The sequence below is a fragment of the Phocoena sinus genome, chromosome 11 (genome assembly GCF_008692025.1).
Source record: "Phocoena sinus isolate mPhoSin1 chromosome 11, mPhoSin1.pri, whole genome shotgun sequence".
In the NCBI taxonomy this organism is placed as follows: Eukaryota; Metazoa; Chordata; class Mammalia; order Artiodactyla; family Phocoenidae; genus Phocoena; species Phocoena sinus.
The window spans coordinates 81,945,043-81,968,389 of record NC_045773.1 but is presented as its reverse complement, the minus strand read 5'-3'; the positions used below and the strand labels follow the sequence as shown (position 1 = coordinate 81,968,389).

The 23,347-nt window shown below is 39.6% G+C and overlaps 1 protein-coding gene and 1 pseudogene across 1 annotated transcript; both read right to left on the bottom strand.

Moving 5' to 3' along the window:
* LOC116762187 overlaps window positions 1–23,347 on the bottom strand; it is a 382,117-nt pseudogene that overhangs the window by 36,517 nt on the left and 322,253 nt on the right.
* Window positions 10,621–12,613, bottom strand: LOC116762396 (zinc finger and SCAN domain-containing protein 12-like). The gene has a single exon (XM_032649312.1). The coding sequence runs from the start codon at window positions 11,627–11,629 to the stop codon at window positions 11,168–11,170; it is 462 nt and encodes a 153-aa protein (XP_032505203.1). The 5' UTR covers window positions 11,630–12,613; the 3' UTR covers window positions 10,621–11,167.

The window sequence follows — 23,347 nt, the reverse complement described above, 5'->3', positions numbered from 1 at the left end:
AGAGAATAACGGTTCTAAGCTAGGAATGTGATCCTTTCCTATGAAGAGCTCATCTTTAAAGTGAAATGTCTCCCGCAGACACCCTCATTGTGCAGGCAACAAGAATTAGGGCTGATATTTATGCTGGCCCAAACTTCATCCAAGATTTAGTATGCAAGAGGATGGGGATATTATTACCTTTGGTGTTTGGACCCAGGACTCTGTAGAGTTTCTTAAGTATTTTCCAGAATACTGATAGGAATTGAAATTTTTCTACAGGTAATAACTCAAAGCACTGAATACCACTGCAACATGCAGTTCGTTCATCTGAAATAAACAGAGGAAGAGTGGGCTCTGAAACTGCTTAGTTCGTATCTTGGTCCCACCACATACTAACTTTGTGACCTCAAGCAGCTTTATTGATTTGTTTCCCCAGCTAAAAATGAAACAATGTGAGTAAAGCATTTACTAATGTCTGGCCCTTAGTAAGCACTTAACAATTACATAATACTGTTAATAAATCCTTTCCTCTACTCCTAAAGATTGCCAATAATAAGACTTTGACTGTTAACAACTTTACAATCACTGGATATTAACAAAAGAGGCTACTTCTGTTCTGAGTATAGGAGTGCAGAGCTTTTCTAAGTGCTTCTATCTGATTGCTCCATCCTCACCATGCCCCATGGTGAGGATTGCTCCATCCTCTCCATGCCCCATGGTGAGGATTCCTCCATCCTCACCATGCCCATGAGATTTCTCAATCCCAGAGCCCTGCTCAGCACCCTTGTTTTTTTGCTTGCTTTTGTTTTTTTTCAAAAGGGGCCCATCTTCCTTCCCTTCACAGTCCCTTTCTATTACACTCTCTGGAACCCTTTTGTGATTGTCAGATTACTTTTTCATCCAAAGCCCATGTTTAAGCTCATTTTACTTTTCACTGCTTTAGAAATTTGATTCTCCCCCAACCTCTCTAGGTGTTTTGCCTTAAACGCTCAATATTTTGTTTACCTTCAATCAATCAAAAAACAGAGGCTAGTCAATCTTATTCTCACCCTTAATGTTATTTCAAAGCTGCTGCTGCATGATTCATTTGAGTTTTATACCAGTTGTTCTACCTGGCTATTGTATTACTGGCTGCCATTACTTCTCTTGTGGACTTGCTTCACTTTCATACTCTTTTCTTTCCATCCTGCCTCCTGTTATTGATGATTTAAAAATCCACATAGATGAACTGCTTCAAGGGACCCTGATTTCCTAGGTACTGTCATTGTCACACCACATCTTTTATAAAGATGTACTCCTGACTTCATCTCAAGGCATTTTCTGTTCACCGTACTCCCCAATTCCGTATCTAACACATCATGTCCTCCACTTGCCTCTCAGGGCCTTCAACTTCGCTGCGTGGCCAATTTAGTTCCAGATAGTAACCTTATATCTTCTCCTTTTCTAGGACTAGTTTGACCCCCTTTGATGCCCACCTGGAAACCCCATGCCACTCTGCCCTTTTTTTTTGGTTCTACAACTGTATTTAAGCACAAGAAACCACCAGAACAAAACCCCATTTATTTTTAAATAAGTTACGAACTGTATTCTATGCAACAGGCATATTCTATTGTTCTGGGTCTTTGTTTATGGTTCCTTTATAATATTACTTAAGAGAGTTATAGGCAAATGGAGGAACCTGTGTGCACTGAGAGAACATGTTAAGCAGAGGCTGAACTGGAGAGACTGCAAGTAACAGCATGGAGAGTAGACAGCAAGTTTAAAATAAGGATTGCATTCTATCGAGCAGACAGATTAAAGAGAGAGGCTCTGACATTATGAGGAGCAATTTCAGTTTGGAAAACATGTTTGTGAAATCAGATTAGATGACAAATATGGACAGCATCAGTTTGGTAAAGAGATGTTCTCATGAAGGCTCTTGTTACTAAGTCAAGTCCCCTCCAAAGAGACAAATTTACATGAGAGAAATTTGAGACAGGGAAACCTTAGGTAGGGAATAGGCCTCATATACTTACAGCTACAGAGCTCTCAGCGCTCAGTTCGGACATAAAAAAAATTAGGTTTCCAATCCTAGCTGCCTCAATACCTGGTGCACAACTCCAGTGTTGGTCTTATGAAAAAGCCTAAGCTGTCCTCAACTTGTGAATGAGTTGTTTTTTAAATGTTCATTTGCTTTCCTATGTTGTGAACTCAGAAAGTTTTCCCACAGTCAACGTAAATCTAATCCCAAAAGCCAATGTGACACATAATATGCCTAAGTTATAGCACTAACACCATTATCATTTTCATGGGAAAATGTGCTCACAATTACAATTTAGAAAGCTAGGAACATATATATTTCTATAGGACTAGGGACTCTACTAGTTCCAAGCCAGTGATATTCCTATGTCCTATATAGGGATTACGGACGGAGGGGCAAGAGACTAGGGCACTAGGGAAATGGGGGTAGAGTATATTATAGGAGTAGAGAGACGGGATAAAGACAGGGCTGGGCAGAAAGGTAGTTAGGAATAGTTAAAGAATGGTGATTACCCTTCTTTTTCCTCTCCTTCCTCTTTTGTCACTATCCTACCACTTCAAACCCACTGAGCAGCTAGAGGTGAAGGGAGATGAGGGGACTGAAGTTGTGTGGGACGAGGCGGGAAGGCAGTCCTAGAAATTGTGGCGTTTGCTGCAGCAACGTAGAAGGGAAATAAAAGGATATCTCAGTAGAGATCAAATATGACTTCTGTAAATAAAAAGATAAACAGACCAGGAGCTGTGTGTACTTCTTTGTGGCTTGCCTGCTATCCACTACAATGATCATCACAGGTTCTCATCAAAAACAGAATTGTTTACTCAGTAATATACGGGTAATGTCAACCAGTTTTTGGTTGATCTGTTGTTTTCTGAAGCCCCAAGGCAAAGAATCACTAATCTTTGGCTCTTTTATGTGCTCAAGAAGGTATACAAACCAAAAAATTATAAGCCAGTTCTCTCAAGAAATTATTAGGGGATTCAGAACACAATGGTAACTACAGAGGTAGGAAAAAAGGGAAGCGTAAAACAGGGAAGAACACCAGCACCCCGCCCCTAAACACACACACACACAACCTTTGCACTCAGAAGAACCTTGGGAGCCTTGGAATATAGGTCAGTCTTTTTTGAAACATTTAAATTTGAAGGGACAGAAAGGCCATCTCGAAGACCTAGTTTTTAGGCATGATGGTGGTCTAATTCCCTGTTCATTGTAAAGACCTGGTGGCTCATGTCCCCTGAAGGGCTTTCCTCATGCTAAAAATCTGCAGCGGCCTGTGTTCATGCTTCCTCACTTCACTGGCAACCACGAAGGTAGCAATGATTCAGCGCAATGTTTCTCAAAACTTAGAGTACATCAGGTGACTGTGGAGCTATAAAAATGAAGATTCTCAATCCCCATCTCAGACCTAATGAAGCACAGTATCTGTGACTGGGACTCAGGTATGTTAAACAAGCTCCACAGGTGATTCTGATGTTCACTGATGTTGGGGAATCACTAGTGTAACGAACAGGACTTGAAGTCACAAAACTGCACTTACGCTGCTGGTCTTTTCCTTTGTGTGATATTGTAGCTATGTCACCATCTCCATAAGCAAGAGTATCCGCATTTTTAAAATGGAGAATAATTTTAATTTATAGAAACATTTTAGGAATTCAATGAGAAAAGTGCTTTGTAAGTGTCAAAGTATTAGGTGAAATTATTGGCATTCTAACCCTCCCAGAGTCTGTCCTCAAGCTATGTTTCCAACATAGTGCCATCAACTGCCCAGTCTAAATGAACTCTACTTTAGGCTGGCTAGTCTTGTCATTGATGCTTCCAAACTACATGCACTCTGCTTACATTTGTTCTACCCTAAATGTTTTCTCCCTTTTGCCTTCCAAATATCCCCATCAAAACTTTATCTTAAATAAAGTCTTTCCTGACCACTTCAGGTAACAGTGATCTGTCCTTCAGAATTTATAGCTTGCCAAGTGCCACTTAATTCTACACTACTTTGAGCATCAATTCTATTGTCCTATAGTCTTGACTGAACAGTGGACCTTATATATCCCAAACTAGGTTGTAAACTCTTTGAGGAAAGGAATCTGGTGTTACGCTCCTTGTTCTCCACAGCACCTAATGAAATGGGCAGCAGTGTATTTTTTATGAAATATCCGAAGTTACCTTATAGCAATAGTGACTAACGTTTTGTCCTAAATCATCTCAAAGCTAGTATTTCTCTCCAGCCTGCACTCTGTGAGACAGCTTCCCTGCAGTCTTCACACAGAGCCAGATTTTTCTGCTTTGTGGGTAGTCTGATGTTGAGTAAGAGCTGAGTTCTGCCTAAACGACTCCCCACACTCTTTACATTTATAGGGACCACCTCTATTATGGATTCTCTGGTGTTTACCAAGATCTGACCTCTGTCTGAAGGCTTTGCCACATTCATCACATTGGTAGGGTTTCTCCCCAGTGTGGATTCTCTGATGCTGAATGAGACTGGTGATTCCTCGGAAGGCATTCCCACACTCATCGCATTTGTAGGGCCTCTCTCCGGTGTGGATTCTCTGATGTTCCGTGAGGACTGATCTTTGAGTGAAAGCCTTCCCACACTTATCACATTTATAGGGTCTCTCTCCAGTGTGAATTCGTTGATGTTCTATAAGACTTGTCCTCTGAATAAAGGCTTTTCCACATACATCACATTTGTAGGGTTTCTCCCCAGTGTGGATTCTCTGATGCTGAATAAGGCCACTCTGACTGAAGGACTTCCCACATTCCTTACACTGATAGCATTTTTCTTTGTGGTGGATCTCCTGATGGGAAACAAGGGAGGAGTTATAAACAAAGGCCTTTCCACACTCGCTGCACTCATAGGGCTTTGCCCCAGTATGGACTCCTTGATGCTGGGTAAGAATTGAACGCCGACTAAAACTTTTATTACACTGAGTACAATGATAAGGTTTGTCTCTTGTGTGGATTTTGAGATGGTGAAAGAGACCTGCTTTCTGGCTAAAGGCTTTGCCACATTCATTACAGTGGTAGTGTTTCTCTCCTGTGTGAAGTCTCTGATGTTGATTAAGAGCTGACCACCGGCCAAAGGCTTTGCCACACTCATTACATTTATATGGTTTCTCTCCCGTGTGTGTTATTTTGTGTCGAATAAGCACAGTTCTCCCACGGAAAGTTTTTCCACATTCTTCGCATTTGTAGGGCCTGTCTCCAGTATGGGTCCTCTGATGTTCTACGAAGCATGAGTGTTGACTAAAAGCTCTTCCACAGTCATCACATTCATAAAGCTTTTCTCCTGGACAGACTCTCTGGTGTTCAGAAAGGTCTGAGTTCTCAGTCAAACTTACTCCATTTTCATCACATGCATGTTGTTTATCTTCCCTGGAGTATCCAGAAGGCTCTTCTATTTTTTCTTCAGGTTCATAAGTTTTTTCATACCTAGCTGACTGAGACATTTCATTTTCAAATTTGCTAGATATATTCCCATATGGTTTCATTTCTTCAGAAACTTCTTGCTTTAAATTCCTATACTCATTTCCAGTCTCAACATCTGAAACTAAAAATGGATCATAAATGTTAACTAGTTTCTTGTGATAGCAAATAGCAACTTCACTAGGCAACATAAACTTATTCAAGTGAAAAATTACATAAGAACCTAGAATTCCTGCATGACTATAAAATGGCACTAGAATATACGACAGACTAATAAACAAAGCACTCCAAAAACTGTTAAGGAAGAAAGCAATAACCCAATAGAAAACTTGGCAAAGAAAAAAACTGATGGTCTCCAGGAAAGGAAATACAATAGTTCTTAAACACAAGAAAAGATGCTCCACCTCACAATAAGAGAAAAGCAAATTTAAACAATATTGAGTATAATTTTCACCCATCAGATTTGCCAATAGCTTGATATAACACTATGTTCACAACATGGATATCATACATTGCCAGTGAGAGTGTAAACTGACCCAAGCTTTACAGAGGGCAAGTTGACAATATATATAAACATTACAACTGTATATATAAAACCTTTGACCTAGTAATTCCACACAGAAGAATTTATGCTACAGATATACTCACACATACAGTTATTTACCACAGCACTATTTGTTACACTAAAAGAGCGGGGCCAACTTAAGTGTCATCAGCAGGGGAAGTTAATTGCATGATATATTCATACATTTTAATATTAAACACCTGTTAAGAAATAAAAACTGCAAGCTTCTACAATCTTAGTGATAAAGAGGGGAAAATATATTTGAATATGAAAAACATACATATATGATTAAAAAATCTCTAGAAGGACACACAAGAAACTAGTAACCGTGACAACCTATTTCAGAATAGGGGTAAGGAGACCAAATGGCTAGGGAAATTGAGTGGAATGAAAACTTTTCACTGGGTAACTTTAAATTATTATTTTTTGGACCATGTGAATTTTCACCTATTTAAAAAAATGAAAAAAAAATAGAGGAAATAGAAATAAGGAAGGTAGGTACTGAGTCTTTCACCCCTTCACTAACTTTGAACATTCTACCCCATTTGCTTTATTACTCCTTCTCTTTATAAGAGTAATACACATACATACACACACACACACACACACACACACACACACACACACACACACATATTTTTTCTTTCCCTGCACCATCTGAGAGTTAGCTGCAGACATCATGGAGCAAAGGTTTATTTAAGTGAAGGAGGCAGGAGATAGTCGAATTGGAAGATAATGGTACTGTCTGCTAGGATAAAGGCTAAAAATAGCAGGGAGGTCAGTACAGAGGAAAATAACTGTCAGAAGAACTAAACTAAGTGATTTCAAATAAAATACAGCCAGAATTTTAAAAATATTAATATAAAGAGAAAAAAAGAGCTGTAGAGTGACAAACCAGGCTGCCTGGGGTCTACACATGAGCCGTCAGATTTCTAGAGAGACTTTCCTGACTTTAATGATCAGAAACAGCACAAAGTACAAAAGAGCCCCAGTGCCCTGTGTTAGCCCCATCTTCCCCTTCCTCCCAAGGTGGGTCTTTCTTCTTTACCTTGCTTCTTCTGGGCTTCAAGTTCTGGAGATTCACACTTTAGCTGGGCTTTCACAGACGGGAGGGACATTCTGGGTTCTTGTTCTGTTCTTAGAGCTACCATCTCCTGCAAGAACATTTCCTGTTCCTCAGTGTGGACTGAGACCTGAGGTAGATGAGATATAACTGAGATACTCACTCTGATAACATTAAACAGAACAGTATACTATTCATGGCAGTGGCACCCAACTCTCTGAAACTTGAAATAAACTTCTTTCCAGATATCAGCTTACCATAATCCTACTCATTCTTCAAGGCCAACATAAATGTCACCTCCTCTGAGAAACCTTCCCTTCCCCAGCTGGAAGTAATTTCCCCTATTCTTAACAGTTAAAGAATGCTGACTGTGCCCCCTTTTACTTCTTTGTCTACGCTCAAAGAAATGGAGAAATGAAAGAGAAAAAAAAAAGACAAGAGAGAAGGAAAAGAAGGTAAAAAGAGGCAGAAAGGAGGGGAAAATAACTTAGGGGGAAATAAAACAGAAGTGAGAAAGAAGGAAAGGAAAAGGGAAAAGTAAAGGGAGAAGGTAAAAGTGAAAGTAAAGAAAGGAAGGGGAAAAAAGGAAAAGGAGAGAAATCTCTTCCATATTTACCCCAAAAGCTGTTCCTAATAGACTCTGCTCTTCTGAGGTCCCCACCCCACTTCCTTCTGGGAGATGATCTTATTTTCTATTTATCTAAGATCACAATCATCTCAAAAAATCATCTCCCCTTCACTTTATCTATCTCCACTCTCATACTCTTCTCCTTCCCTTGTATCTTAAAGGAAGATGTCTTTTCTTTTTCAAGGCTTGTATCTACTTTTGCCTTCAATCTCATCCTTTTCCGCTTCCCTTTGACCCCTGCTCCTTCAATTAACTCATTTACTCAGCAATTTCAGTCACTCTGTAGCTTCCACTACTCCACCGGCCCATTTCCTCTTGCATTTAAAAGTAATAGGCTCCCCCAGCATGGTATTATAAAAAGCAGGGATCTGGAATCACTCTAGTTACTTACTCTGATTCTTAGTTTAGTAGCTCTGTCACCATGGGCTAGAAATTACTCTGAGATTATGACACCATGCCATGTAAAGCACTTCGCACAAGGACTTGGCATATGACAGGCCCTCGAGTTACTTCCCCATCCCCTTCAATGGCTACATTTTGTAAATAAGAAATCACCATACACTGGCTCTATTTCCCTGACATAGTTTCATTTTGTAATCGCTCCCTCAGAATGAGAGCCAAAATCAGCAGGTACTATCTCAGATGTACAGAAAAAGTTGTTTTGATACTTCAAATTTTGGGGAGGGGAAAGCAAAAAAAGGCCAGTATAGTGAACTGTGCCTTCTGTCCCTGGATCTTCAGTTAGGCCTCATAAATCAAGCTGTAAACTCCACTAGCTACTCTCAGCAGCCCTCAAGGGAAAGGACTGGTTGGCAATACAAACTCAACATGACTAAAACCAAATTACTTTTGCCTGCACCTGAAAATCCCATTCTTTCTTTCGGTTCTCTTCCTACCTTCCCGGCCACTCCCCAGTTTCCACTGCTGGTTACTCCCCTGATGATCCCTTTTTGTCTCATGGCTTTAAATACCACCCATATTCTGGCAAGTCCCAATTTTATATTTCTAGCAGATTTCCCCCCACTGAATTCCAACTTTTTATGTCCAGTTGCTTGCTCAAACTTTCCACTTGGATTCTAATAAGAATCTCAAAATTTACACATCCAAAACCTAACTCTTGATCCTTTTACCATCTCAGTGAATGACAAACCCATTCTACCTGATGTTCAGACTAAAACCCTTGGCATAATCTTTAACTCACGTTCTCTCACATCCCGCAACCTATACGGAAACAAATCCTCTCAAGCTCTACCTTCAAAAGGTATCCAGAATCCAATCACATCTCATCTCACCACTTCCACTGCTACTATCCTAGTCCAGGCCACCAGCATCTCTTGCCTGGATTATTGCTTATAGCCACAGCCTCCTAAAGTGGTTTCCCTGCTTCTAACTTTGTCCCCTATGCCTCCCCTAGTCCCACCATGAGCCCCAATGCAGAACTTTTCCAACATAGCAGGTAGTAATTATGTTAAAATTTAAGTCAGATTAAATCTCTCTTCTGCTCAAAACTCTCCAATGACTTTCCATCTCAGAATAAAATCCGAATTCCTTATAATGGCCTACAAGTCCCTTGTATGGTTTGATCTTCTTATAACTATCTGATTTCATCTCCTCCTTGACAAATACATCTCTACCATGACAAGCACATTCTCACCTTAGGACCTATCCATTTACTACTGATATTTCCCCTGCCTGAACACTCTTATCCTAGATGGCTGCATGGCTTGCTCTTTTAATTCAGATCTCTGCTCTAAACGTCACCCTATCTGAAAATCCTTCCCTGACCAGTCTATTGAAAACAACACAATCTTCATTTCATTCACTATTCCTTTTCTCTGCTTTACTGTTGCTTCTTTAAATATAGAATTTATGACCACCTGATGTATTACACATTTGTTGATTTTTTTGTTTACTGTCTGTCTCCTCTCAGTAGACTAAAATCTATCAACGTAAGAGCAGCAACCCTCTACACTTTGTTCACTGGTGCATTCCCAGTGCCTAGTAAACAATAGATAGTCAATAAATATCTGCTGAATAAATGAACTTTTCCCAATCCACCTTCGCCTACAGTCTTGCACTCTGTTAGAATTGTCTCCGTTATGCTCGTCTTTCAAGTTTGAAATCCCTATTGCTTAGCCTAGAATAGACTGCTCAGTAAAGAGTTCTCAATTCTTTCTTCCCTCTTTACACCTCTACTCTGTCATCATTTTCAATTAATTCTTACCTAAGACATGCCTCTTCCTTCGCAGTCACACTTTCATGACCCTATTTTAAACTCAGATTTTTTTGCCACATGCTCCTTTCCTCTTCAGTCTTTGCACTTCAATGCTAGATTATATTTCCTTTTTATTATTTCACCGTTTATACTCTCTATACCAAGCTTTCTAAGCCTTGATTCTACTGACATGCTGGGTCAAATAATTTTTTGTTGTATAAGGCTGTTCTTTCCACTGTGAGATATCTAGCAGCATCCCTGTCCTTTAGCCACTAGATGCCAGTAGTACCTCCCGCTGTTAAGACAACCAAAAATGTTCCATGACGTTGCCAAATGCCCTCTGTGGTACAAAATTGTCACCAGGTGAAAACCACTGTCTTTTATCAACGCTAAAACAAAACAAAACAGTCCTATGTAATTTGGTTCTTTTTTATATCTTGGCGTTAGTAAAATTCATTTAGACTCAGAGAGAACAGATTAGGAGCTTCTGTCCTACAGAATAAAACCTAAACTCAAGAGGTTGGTATTCAAGGTCCTGGACTCTGTGCTCAATTCTTCTAACTTAACTTTCCAACTTAACTGGGCTTTCAACTACTCAAAGAAACATGGATCCCATGACCTGCCCCTCCCTCCTAACTTTCCACTCTGCTCCTACATCTCATTCCTCTGAGATGGTGACTTTGATTTCTCCATCTTTTAATTCTTTTTTTTTTTTTTTTTTCCGGTACGCAGGCCTCTCCCATTGTGGAGCACAGGCTCCGGACGCGCAGGCTCAGCGGCCATGGCTCACGGGCCCAGCCGCTCCGCGGCATGTGGGATCTTCCCGGACCGGGGCACGAACCCGTGTCCCCTGCATCAGCAGGCGGACTCTCAACCACTGCGCCACCAGGGAAGCCCCTATCTTTTAATCCTTTAATGGAGACAAGGCAGTGGATATATCTGCAAAACCTGATTTCTTAATTATTTGTATTGTTCAGCAGAAGTGATGCCCCTTTCAAGAGGCTGCTGCCCACTTTGTTACCATCATCTCTCTAACATTTTCTCTCTGTCCTACAAGTCTTCTGTTTCTAATGTTTCTGGGCAGCATTTCATCAAACAAAATTTTGTAGCTTAATGCAGAAATACATGATCCTTCTACAGAAAAGATATAAATAAGTTAGGATTATGTTAACCAATGTTCTACGACACTCAGGCCCCTTTCTGATGCACCAAAGTGTCAAGAATACGTTTTGTGAAATAATGTTAGACTTCATTCTGGCCTAGAAATCCCTAATTCATCTTTTCTCACACAGAAACCACATCTTTGTTCTCACCTGATATCCTGGCTCATCCAACTCTCTCTCTAAATCCTCCAGCACAGTCACCACCTCTTCCCCACTCTGTGGATGCTGTTCCTGGACCCAAGCTTGGAGCTCCTCGGGCAGGATGGTTAGGAATTGCTCCAACACCAGCAGTTCCAGAATCTGCTCTTTTGTGTGTGTCTCTGGCCTCAGCCACTGATGGCAAAGTTCCCGGAGTTGGCTCAAAGCCTCACGGGGTCCAGATGTTTCCTGGTAGCAGAACTGCCTGAAGTACTGTCGGAAGACCTCCCTGCTGTGGGTGGTGTTCTTTTGCACGTTCTGATCCTGTCTGGCGGTACCCTTATTTTCCTCCTCCACCTCCTCTTCCTCTATCTTTATTTCCAAAAGTTCATCTTGCTCCTTGTTGGCCTGGATGGACCAAGTAGATGCCATCATAGCTGTGCAAATGCTTATGAATGCTTCAAGCAAGATCTCCTGTGCCGTCTCTTTCTGGCTGGAACTGAAGAAGAAGCCATCATCATTAACACAAAAACAAAAACTGCAAATTCTAAGAATTTAAAAATGTACTTTGAAAGCCGCCTCCAGGTTAGTTTTCTATACGCAGGAAAATAACTCTGATAAAAAAGACTCAAGAATAGACTAATTTAAAGAGAAATATTAAGTAAAAGGTGCTAAGTTGTTTCAGGACTCTAAGAAGAATAAGACTTGGTAGGAAACATTTCCACTTGATGATAGAAAAAAGAACAATTAAACGGAATAAACAAACATTTACGGCAAACAATAATAAAAAGTTGAGACATCCTTGATTAGCGGCTTTCTAAATTTTTTAAATACCCAGATGTCTGGTGGAAATCATTCAGTCATAAAAGCAGCAAAGTCACATGAATTTATTCCCTCAGGAGCCTAATCTCTCTGCTCCTCATTCTTCATTTATCAAGCGAAAAGGCTGAAGACATTGGTCTTTAAGACTTTCTTCTACCCTCGCGTTCTGTAATTTTAAATCTAAAGGCAGGCCCAGGAAAGAGGCCCGAGGACGCCAGTCAGCGTCTGTGACCCAAGACTGTTCAGAAATGTCAGAAGGCGCATAATTCAAGAAGGGTACACCGCGCGAGACAAGCCCGGGAGGAATGGAGCGCACAGCCGGGTCTCTCCTTCATTCCCGGGCTCCGACCCACTCTCCGAGGGATTGGGGGTCGGGGCTAGCTTCTGCGTCAAGGAGCTTCTCGCGGATCCACCTAGGCAAGTGAGGCCCGGAGGCCGCCCCACTCCAGCCGGGGCCGAGAAGGCCGTAGCACCCCCGCCTGCCGCGTCCGCAGCACAGGACCGCTCACCGCAGCCCCAGGACGCCAGCAGCGGTTTCTCTCCGGGGACAAGGCGTTGATGCCTCGAACCGCTTCGAAACCGGAACCCACCAGCAGCGACCCATAGAGGCCGGAAGCGGCCGCGAAGTGCGGAAGACCGGTTCACTTCCGCCGCCGCTCTAGGAAGGGTGCGGGAGGGGCTCGCAAATTGGTAGATCTCCCGCGCGCCCATGTGAGAGGACAGCTGAAGACTCACAGGCCCGCTGTTTCGCGATATTGTTTTCTCCTGCTCCTCTTCGGCTGGCTAGTATCTCCACTTCCCCCGACCCGATGGGCGGTCGAGTCTTGGCGAGCCTACCTGTGCTAGGGAAATCCCATGCTTTTTCCACTCTCACTTTTATTTGGGTTTCTGCACCTTTGATGTTCAAGATGCCTCAAAAGGATATTTTTCCGAGGTCCTTCCGACTCAGGAAAGGGCCTCTTCCACACACACTTCTCAAGGATCAACCTGGTGCTTTCTGCCTGCTTTTTCACCTTCTTCGGTTCTCTCTTATGCGCTGACGATAATGATTATACATCTGAAAACCCATAGGGTTCAATGGGAAAACTAAAAGATCATTTAGTAAAGTAGCAAGATATAAAATTAACACACTAAAATCAAGAGCCTTCCTATATGCAAATAACCAGTGATAAAGTTACAAGATATAATGGAAAAGAATACCGAATTTACAATAGCAACAACCAAAAAGCAAGCAAACAAACAAAACAAGAAGAAAGAAACAATAATTGGGAATAAGCTTAGGAAAAAATATGCAAAACCTGTATGGGGAAAACCTGAAAGGCCAAGTGTATACTTAGACAAATAGAAAGCCATATGCCAACAAGACTAATAAGAGTTTTGGCTCGAAAGACTCAATGAAGAAGTCGGTCTTCTAAAATAAAAGTATCGACACATATTGTTCTAGAATTAGACAAGTTGATTATACAGTTGATATGGGAAAATAAGAATAGTCACAATACCCTCTGAAAAAAGAAAAATGGTGAGGGACAGCCTAATCGGATATTAGCACATGTTATAAAGCCTCTACAGTTAGGAGTGTGATATTGTGTAAAAACAGAAATAGACCTAGGTACCTATGGATATTTAGTAAATGATGGTGGCATTTCAAATTAACAGGGGAAATGACAGACGTGTAAATAAGTTGTGTTGGGACAACTGATAGCCATTTGGTCAAAAATAAAATTGAATTAATATCTCCCATCACACGGCACAGTCAGGATAAATTCCAAATGTATCCAAAAACCAAATGTAAAAAAATGTACCTATACATTTATTAGAAGAAACATGAATAATAATTCTAATTCCCCGGGAACAGGGAAACCTTGCCTAATAGTGCCTCAATTTCCAAAAGCAATAAAAAATTAAATTTAATCAGATAAATCTGACTAAATAAAAATAAAATGAATTGGTTATCAAAAAACACCATAAAGAAAAGTCAGAAGACAAATGACACGCTGGAAAAATGTTTGCAACATATCACAAAGGACTGATATCCTTAATATATAAAGGATTCCTAAAATATTTCCTAAAAAGAAAATAGCCAATAACCCAATGGATAAAATGGGCAAAAGAAATGAACAGTTGACAGAATAAGAAATTGTAGCAGCCCTCAAATGTCTGTAAAGATGCTCAGCTTCATTCAAAATATAAACATACAAACTAAAAACTACACCGAGGTGCCATTAGTCATTTTATCTGATTGGCTCAAATCCAGAAGTTTGACAATATACTCTATTTATGAGGAAAGAGGAACTCTTATACATTCTCAGTGGGAACACAAAATAATACAGCCCCTATTTGGAAAAATAAGAAAATGTAGCAAAAGCACTTACGTAAGTTTACCCTTTGTCCCTGCAATACCACTTATAGAAATCCATCCCAAAGACATATTAACAAATATATGAAATGACATGCATACAAGGTTATTCGTTCAAGTATTCAAGCTAAAAGACTGGAAACAAACCTAATGTCCATCAATAGGTGACTGATTGACTAAACTGTGGCATAACTACCTAGGCAGCTATAAAAAGAAATGAGAAATCACGATGTACTGCTATGGAATGACTGACAGGTGCTGATAGCATACTACCTGTGGTAGGCAGAATAATGACACCCCCTCCTCCAAGATGTTTACTCCTCACCTAATCTCCAGAACGTGTGAATTTATTATGTTACATGACAAGGGGGAATTCAGGTTGCAGATCAAATTAATCTAATTCTATTCAACTGATCTTAAGGTAGGTTTTCTTAGTTGAGAACCAACTTGTTTTGTTCTAATAAAGCTTGATTTCTGGACACTGAAGTTTGAATTCAATATAGCCTTCTCATATCACAAAACACTACACTTCTTTTGTTTTTTTTAATTAAATTTTATTTTAATATAATTGTAGATTCATATGCAGTGTAAGAAATAATGCAGAGATCTCATTTACTCTTTACCAAGTTTCCACAAATAGTAATAATTGCAGAACTATTGTACAATGTCACAACTGGAATATTTACATTGTTACAGTCAAGATACACAACATTTCCACCACAATCCCTTTTATGAACACACCCACTTCCTGCTCACTCCCATCTTCTCATTAACTACTGGCAACCAGGACTCTGTTCTCTGCTTCTATAATTTTGCCATTTCATATTTGGTTTTTTCATCTCTGTTTTCTTCTCTTGCCTTCTTGTAGGTTACTTGAATGTTTTTTAAATTGTATTTTAATTTATCTATAACATTTTTGGTGTATCTCTTTGTATAGCTTTTTTAGTAGTTGCTCTAGGTTTCATATCATGTAGACACAACTTACCACGTTCTATTGGTGTCATCATTTTACCAGCTTGAGTGAAATATAGAAACCTTACTTCCCTTTACATCCCTTACCCTCCCCATTTATAATTCTTTTAAATATTTCCTCTAAACGTATTTAGCACCACATTAGACAATGTTATAATTTTTGCTTCAACAGTTAAACATAATTTTGAAAAATCAAGAGAAGGAAGCTTATTGGATTTACCCATATTCCTTCTTCTTTCCTGATTCTTCTATTTAGAGAAATTCCTTTTGCCATTTTTTAAAGGTAGGTTTCCTAGTGACAAATTCTATGTCTTACTCATCCGAGGGTGTCTTGATTTTCTCCTTTACTCCAAAAGGATATTTTCACCAAGTATAGGATTCTGGCTTGACAGTTCCTTTCTTTCAGTTCTTTAAAAATACTATGTCAATTCCTTCTGGTCTCCATTATTACTCATAAGAAATCCACTGTCATTTGAATTTTCTCCTATAGATAAGATGTCATTTTTCTCTGCTTTCAAATCTTTTGACTTTGTGTTTGGGAAGTTTAATGTGACATGGTTTTGAATGGATTTCTTTGGGTTTATCCTGTTTTCATTTTGATCAGCTTCTTGAATCTGCAGGTTTACGTCTCTTGCCAAAACTGGGAAGTTCTCAGCCACTACCTTTTCAAGTACTTTTTCAGCCCGATCCTCTTTGGGACTTCAATGACATGAACATTACATTTTTTCTATAGTTGCACAGGCCCCTGAAGTTCTTTGTATTAGTTTCTTTTGGCTTCTATAACAAATCACCACAAACTTGTGTCTTAAACACAACAGAAATTTATTCTCTCACAATTTTAGAGGCCAGAAGTCTGAACTCAAGGTGTTGTCAGGGCTGTGTTCCCTCCAGAGACTCTGGGGTACAGACCCTGTTTCTTGCCTCTTCCATCTCCTGGAGCTGCTTGCTGGTCATGCCTCGGTGTTCCTTGGGCTCGAGGCCACATCACTCCAATCTCTGCCTCCATCTTTCCATCACCTTTTTCTCTGTGTCTAATCTCCCTTTGTCTCTCTCTTATAATGATATTTATTATAGCATTCTGGACCCCCCCTGGATAATCCAGGATAATCTCCTTGTCTCAAGATCCTTAACTCAATCACTTATTTTGCCATATAAAATAATATTCACTGTTGTGCAACATAAGGTAATATTTATAGGTTCTGGTGATTAGGAAGTGAACATACCTTTGAGGGGCTATTTTTTCAGCCTACTACATTCTGTTCCCTTATATATTTTTTTCTCCAGTCCATTTTCTCTCTGTTGTTCTGATGGAGTTATTTCTGTTGTTCTATCTTCTACTTCGCAGATGCTTTTTCTCCATTCTGTTGTTGAGAACGTATTTTTCAGTTCTCAAATTTCCATTTGGTTTTTCTTTATATCTTCTATTTATTTGCTAGGACTTTCTATTTCCTGACTGAGGCTTTCTATATTTTCATTGTCTATATTTTCATTTTTTTTACATGTGTTCACAATTTCTCATTGAAGCTTTTTTTTTTTTAATCGTGGTTGCTTTGTCAGATTAATTCTAACATCTCTGTCAGCTTGGTGTTGGCATCTTTTAATTTTCTTTTTTCATTCAGTTTGAGATCTTCCTGGTTCTTGGTATTTGAGTGATTTTTTATTGAAATGTGGACATTTTGTATTGTTATGAGACTGGATCTTAATTAAACCTTAGGTTTCAGCTGGTTTTCTCTGAAACTACTGTGGCAGGGGAAGTAGGGGAGGGTGACACTGAGGCAATGCCAGAAAAGGGCCAGTAGAGAGTCAGGACTTTCACCATCACCCAGCAATAACAAGTCTGCGCTCACACAGTGTCTGTGGTGACCATGTGGAAGCCAGAACTCCTACCCCTACCCAACAGTAAGGAGGAGCTCAATGTAAATCAGGTGGGGAACCTGGACTTCTACTTCTATCAGGCAGTAATGAGGGGGCTACCTTCCCCTACCACACTCTTTAATGTTTTCTTAGCCACAGAAATTCACGTGGCACTTAGCTTTGTTTTGCAAAATTGCGAGGATCACATTATAGTAAAATACTTTTTAAAAGAGCTAAGCTTCTACTGTACAAATATGTAATCATGACCATTACTACAACGGATTTTAATGAAAATTGAAAAACTGCTCAGATAAATTCAGGTAAGGTATAAGAAACCATCTTTTAGCCTTAAGGATCCGTCAGCCGATGGACACTGGAGGGTGCTCCCTGCTGGTGAATCTATGTCTCCTTCGAGAAGCAAGTAGTCTGCACAGACCAGGCTCTGTACAGCATTTGTGTTCAGTTCTCTGCATCTCTGAAACGTCCGGAAGCACCGACACGGAAAAGGGAGTCGGATCCTGAGGGATCTATGTAAGGCAAGGGAGAAGAACCCAAGCCAGTCCTGGAGAAAGGGGGCAACACCCCAAACTCCAACCCTAAGGTCTTTGCAGAAGTACAGAGCATCCTGCGTGGGGAGGAGCCAGATACCCACCTATACCTGACCAGAGTCGGGAAGCACCGACGGAAACGGGATATTTGGGCTACAGCTCACACCAGGAACTGGAAATAAGTCACAACGCTTGACCGCATCTCCGCCGGCTCCTCAGCCGCCTCTCTAGGAAACCTGGAGGACCCGTTATCTCAGTGGTTGATCTGGCAACCTGGCACGCCTAAGGGTGCTTGGCTTCCTCCTAATAGCTCAGGCAGGAAATCGACGAGGGCTCGTAACCTCTGGGGTCCAGCAGCCACTCAGTCTGGGCTAATATCTTTCTACTACCACTGAGGACACCTGGCCACATCTCACCGGATTCTCGCAACACTAGGTTCCCTTAGGGACCCGGTCCTCTGACGTCCCAGCCTTCAGGGTCCCTCTCCTACAGTCTCTTAAGGTACCAACTGTCAGTTAACTTCCAGGGTCAGAAGCAATAACCAACATCCACCTAAGGAAAGCGCCAACAAGAGGGGCAGAGGTCGGCTTGCTCCCCACTGTTTTAAATCTTTGCATAATCGGGTCCCTCTGAGTAACCTAACCACTGATTTAGTCAGTCTGGGGTGGGGCCCAGGCAACTGCATTTCAAACAGCCCAGGTGATTCTAATGCAGGTATACACCAAGAAACAGTGGCTTCATCATACAGCTAAGCTAAGGTAGCTGACATGGAAATCTGGATGTGGGTCCAGAGAGACCTAAAAACATCACAGAGTAATTTATAGACTGTGCTCTTCTCCCTGTTCTCCTTTTTATGGAAAGTACTAAAATGAGTGAGGAGCGAAGGCAGTGAGACTATTTTCACTGCTTGAGACTCCTGTACCTAAGACACTTGGAACAACTGAGATGGAGGAATTTCTAATAAGTACTGTGAAGATGAAGCACTTGTCTTGGTAATGCTGTCTCTGCATCTATCTTATTTTTCCTTCTCTTTGGTCACCATTGTTGGCCAGAGTTTTGGTGTCTCATTTTGCTTTCTGTCTGATTCCTTTTTATGTTCTCACATTTTGTCCATCCTTTTTCTCTTTCCATCCCATTTGTTTTTTGCAGATGTTTTTTGCAAATGTGTCTTAGGGCTCCAAGTCTAAGTGTCCATGAAACTACATATAATTCATGATGATCTTTTTTCATAGTTTTGTTTTAAAAAAACAATGTGATTAAAAACTAGAAAGATCACTATAAGTACTTAACCACTTGGGTTTCACTTTTCTCATGTATGAAGTGAGCGAAACTCCAAATTTTCTTTTTAAAGGTCAATATTCTCTGATTCTATAGTAAAAAGCTCCCATCACACACAAAAAATACTTTTGATGATTCTACACTGCTTATCAAACAAAGACTCAGTGCATTAGGAAAGTGTTCAAGGCCCTCTCAATCTGGCCCTCGCCTACAATCTCCCACTCCCGCACTTCTTTGCAGGAACTCCGTGACCCAAACTGGAAAACCCCTGGCTCTTGAGCATATCTTAAAATGGGGGTCTTGCCTCACCCTATTCCCTGTGCCAAAAACACTTTCCTCTGTCCTCCACCTCCCTCTGCAAAGAATCTACGTTTCTCTCAATTACTAATTCAACATTTAACCAATGACACATGTATATTCATATATATTTTATATTTCAAATTCTTCCACAGAAAATACTTATATTTTATAAATAATTTTGACCTATTTTTATTTTAAAATTTCCTCAGAGATAATTTTTGTCTTACTAGAAAAAGATAAAACAATCTTCTACTATAAATTATAACTATGTTTTTTAAAAGAAAAGTATTGTCAGATATAGAAAATAGGAGTCATTTCCAAATACAACATATGGACAGAGACTTGATTCTCCTGTTATCCTGACCTTCAACTCAAAATTATAGTGAAAGAGAATCTTCAGGGCTCTATCTACAGCTCTAGGCAGGTTTTGGTTGCAAGATACTTAGCCATTTTTTTTTGATGCAGTGTCCACTGTCCTAACAGTGCTCAAAGGGGTGCTGGACTATCCTTCAAGAACCAGTAAGGCTATTTAATTGGATTTGAATCAATATTTCTTACACCTTGCTCAACCATAAAACCAAAATCTGCTCTCTCAGACTGAACTTTTCAAGGGGATAGGGAGGGATGGATACTGGTCCAGGGAACACCTGAAGTGAGAGCAATACTAGAGATTTCATAGGCTGAATAAAAGGAGCCAGGGCAGAAAAGAGAGGAGAAGTGAGGGAAATTTATAAATGTAAAAGGGAGACAACTAAGGACTTCTGGCCAGGAAGACTGGAATAATCACAGAAGAAGTCAAAGTCTACGTGCCACTGTCTATAGGTTGAGACAAATATTATTTCTCACATAATGAGGAATGTGCATCCTAGATCAAAGAATTAGCATAAGAGAATTAGTACAATTAGTATCAGAAAACAAGGAAAGTTAGTTTGGTGAACTGTCAGTCATTTTAATTGTGTTAACCATCATTGCATTCTAAGCAGTACATCTGTCTCTACAGCATATATAATATATTTTGTTTCTTGGCATTTTACCAGTTGTTGAGAAAAGTGAGAATGCTTGAGAAGCTGTAGACAAAACAAAACAAAAAAAACAGGCACAGAACAAACCAAATATCCAACCTTCAACTGCAAGTGTAAAAACTCAGTCCATTAGAAATTCATCCTCTAAAATACTAATCTGTTCATATTTTAAACCTTTTAAGAGCTGATATAATTGAATTATCCAAACATACTGCTTCAGCATATTGGAGAAACATTTAAAATGCTTATGAACTCAGATTGTAATAGTATATGTACTATATCACTATATGGAATACATATTTAACTTGAGAAGTTGAGTTTTTTTGAGAAGTTGATTTTATTTCAAACTTATATCTACTATATTTTCCTTAACTTCATCCTAAAATCCCTATGTATCTCTCTTGGATATAATTTAAACCTCAAGACAATAAAATATACTCTTGAGGACATTTAAGACTTTTTTTCTTCTAAGATTGTTGATAATACCTACAATTAGTCACAAGTAGTGACACAAATAGTTTGAAACGTTAGGTCTAAGAATATATAACAGAACAAAATACATGAAACTGAAAAATACCACCTATCACTTCTCCATTCTCCACAGAAGCATTATGTGTAATTCTAGTCATCCAAACCTTGTTTCCTAGCTCGTGGAAATTGTTAGCTTTTAAATAGAAAGTGTTTGACTTGGACTAAACTGGGGAGAAGAATGAAACAATATATAACATTTTGAAGTAGTGATTTTTCATCTGTAGGAGTATGTTGAACTATGGAGCACCAACAAATGAGATATTGTCAACTTGTAAATAGAATAAGGAAGCTCTCTGTTATAATGCAGAAATCTCTAAAGATTATATTGTTTCATGAAAATAAGGTGTAGAAGAATATAAATAGTATGCCATCGTTCTGTGTAACAAGGGAATAAGATTATATATTCATATTTTCTTGTACTTATATAAAGAAACACTGAAAGATACATAAGAAACTAGTAAATGACTACCTATAAGGGAAAGGTAGCGACCTTTTTTCAGTGTTGTTTCGATATTAGAACCAGGTCAAGAAAGAATTTTTTAAAAAAACTCCTTCTAAGTAAATTAAAATTTAAAGTTAAAAATAATCACTCACTACAAAAAAAAAATAAAATGCCTCAAATGAGAGATAAATGGGAGGAATCTTTCCTGGAACTCCACTGTAAATTAAATAGGCTGTACATTTATTGAAACATATAGATGGGAGGGTTTGTTGAGCTAAAAAGCAAAACCTCAGTGCCTTGTAAGTGCTCTAAATTCTATATGGCAATACAGTGCTTCCAGGGGCTTAGTAGAAAGAGCATTGCACTAGGAATTAGGAGAGAGGGTTTTAGTTCCAGCTCCATTAACTAGCTGTATGATCTTACACAGTCACTTCCTAGAGCTTCTGTTTCCGTATCTGTCAAATAGGGGCACGCATAAGTGATCTCTGAGGTCCCTTAGAGCGTTTCTATTACTCTTAAGTTACCTGTGTGTGTATTTGGTATTCCAATCCAGATTGTTATCACCATAGAGTTTTCATTTTTTTTGGTCTCCTGGCCTTAGTATAAAGTTTTTTAACACTCAGTCAGTGTTAAGGGAAAGAAATCTTTTTATGTATGACCTTGATAATAATCAACAGGTAGTGCTGAGAGGCATGGAGGTTATAAAAAGCAATCAACATGCAAGACTGATCATACTTTTCTGTCTACTTTTGTATATGTTTGAAATTTTCCATAACAAAAGTTTAAATAAAGAAAAAACCCAAAATGCTCATAAGTCACAGGAAAAATACAATGAGGCCTATATTTTCACAATAAAGATCTGAAGTGAGATATCAGAATTTTAGCTAAGTGTCTTGGTCTTTGCAAAATTTTAAATCATGAGCAATATTTGTTATGACTAGCCATTGAGCTACTAATAATATATGGTTGCTTCAATACCTTGGTTCCTAAACTGAAGGCTGAATTACTAAACCTCTACAGGGAGAAGCCTTCTGTATATTTATGGGAGGATTCATCTGCCCCCTTTTGTAGGTTAAAAGCAAATTATCCTATCTCATGTGAATGGAAACTAATCTAATAGTTTACATTTCGGATTTTACTGCAATTGTTTTTAAATTAATTTTTAAATACTCAGTGAACTACCTTTGACATTTTGTATTCAGGCTGCATATAATTTTTAAGACTTTTTTAAAAAGTTTTTAAAAACTAGGATGAAGGAGTTTTCCTGAAGTACATGTAGAAGACTTTTGGGACAGATGTGTGTGAGACTATGTTGATGAAGTCAACACAATATTCAGTATTGCAGAGTATGGATGTCACTGACCAAAGAGATTCCGACAGATGTATTTAAGATATTATGCGTCTCTCAGCATAAAAATAAGAACGTTTTCACTGTTCTTCCTTGGAGCTTCCTATACTAGAGGATTAATCTCTTTTTGTTCTCTCAGAGACAAAGTAAGGACCAGAACCCTTGCTACCATGCCTAGTGGTCTGACATCATGAAATTTTGCCCTACCTGTTCCAAGGAGCTAGCTGGATTCAGCCACAGGGTGGACTTTCCGATGCTGGACAAGGTTGCAGTGGTAACTGAAGTTCTTGCCACATTCCTCACATTCATAAGGTCTTTCTCCAGTGTGAATTCTCTGATGCTTAATGAGGACAGAACGTCGACTAAAGCTCTTACTGCACTGACTGCACTGGTAAGGTTTCTCCCCCGTGTGGATCCTGAGGTGATGGAAAAGCCCAGCATTCTGGCTGAAGGCTTTACCACAAACGCTGCACTGGTAGCGCTTCTCCCCAGTGTGGAGTCTCTGGTGCTGGAAAAGGCCTGACCGCTGGCTGAAGGCCCGCCCACATTCATCACACTCATAGGGCTTCTCGCCTGTGTGCGTTCTCTGGTGCTCGATGAGGATGGAATTCTGGGTGAAGCTTTTCCCACATTCACCACAGATATAGGGTCTCTCCACTGAAGAGCTTACCCGTTGCCTT

Excerpts from the sequence above, each read along its gene's own strand:
- LOC116762396 (XM_032649312.1), bottom strand. The coding sequence starts at position 11,629 with ATGATGGCATCTACTTGGTCCATCCAGGCCAACAAGGAGCAAGATGAA.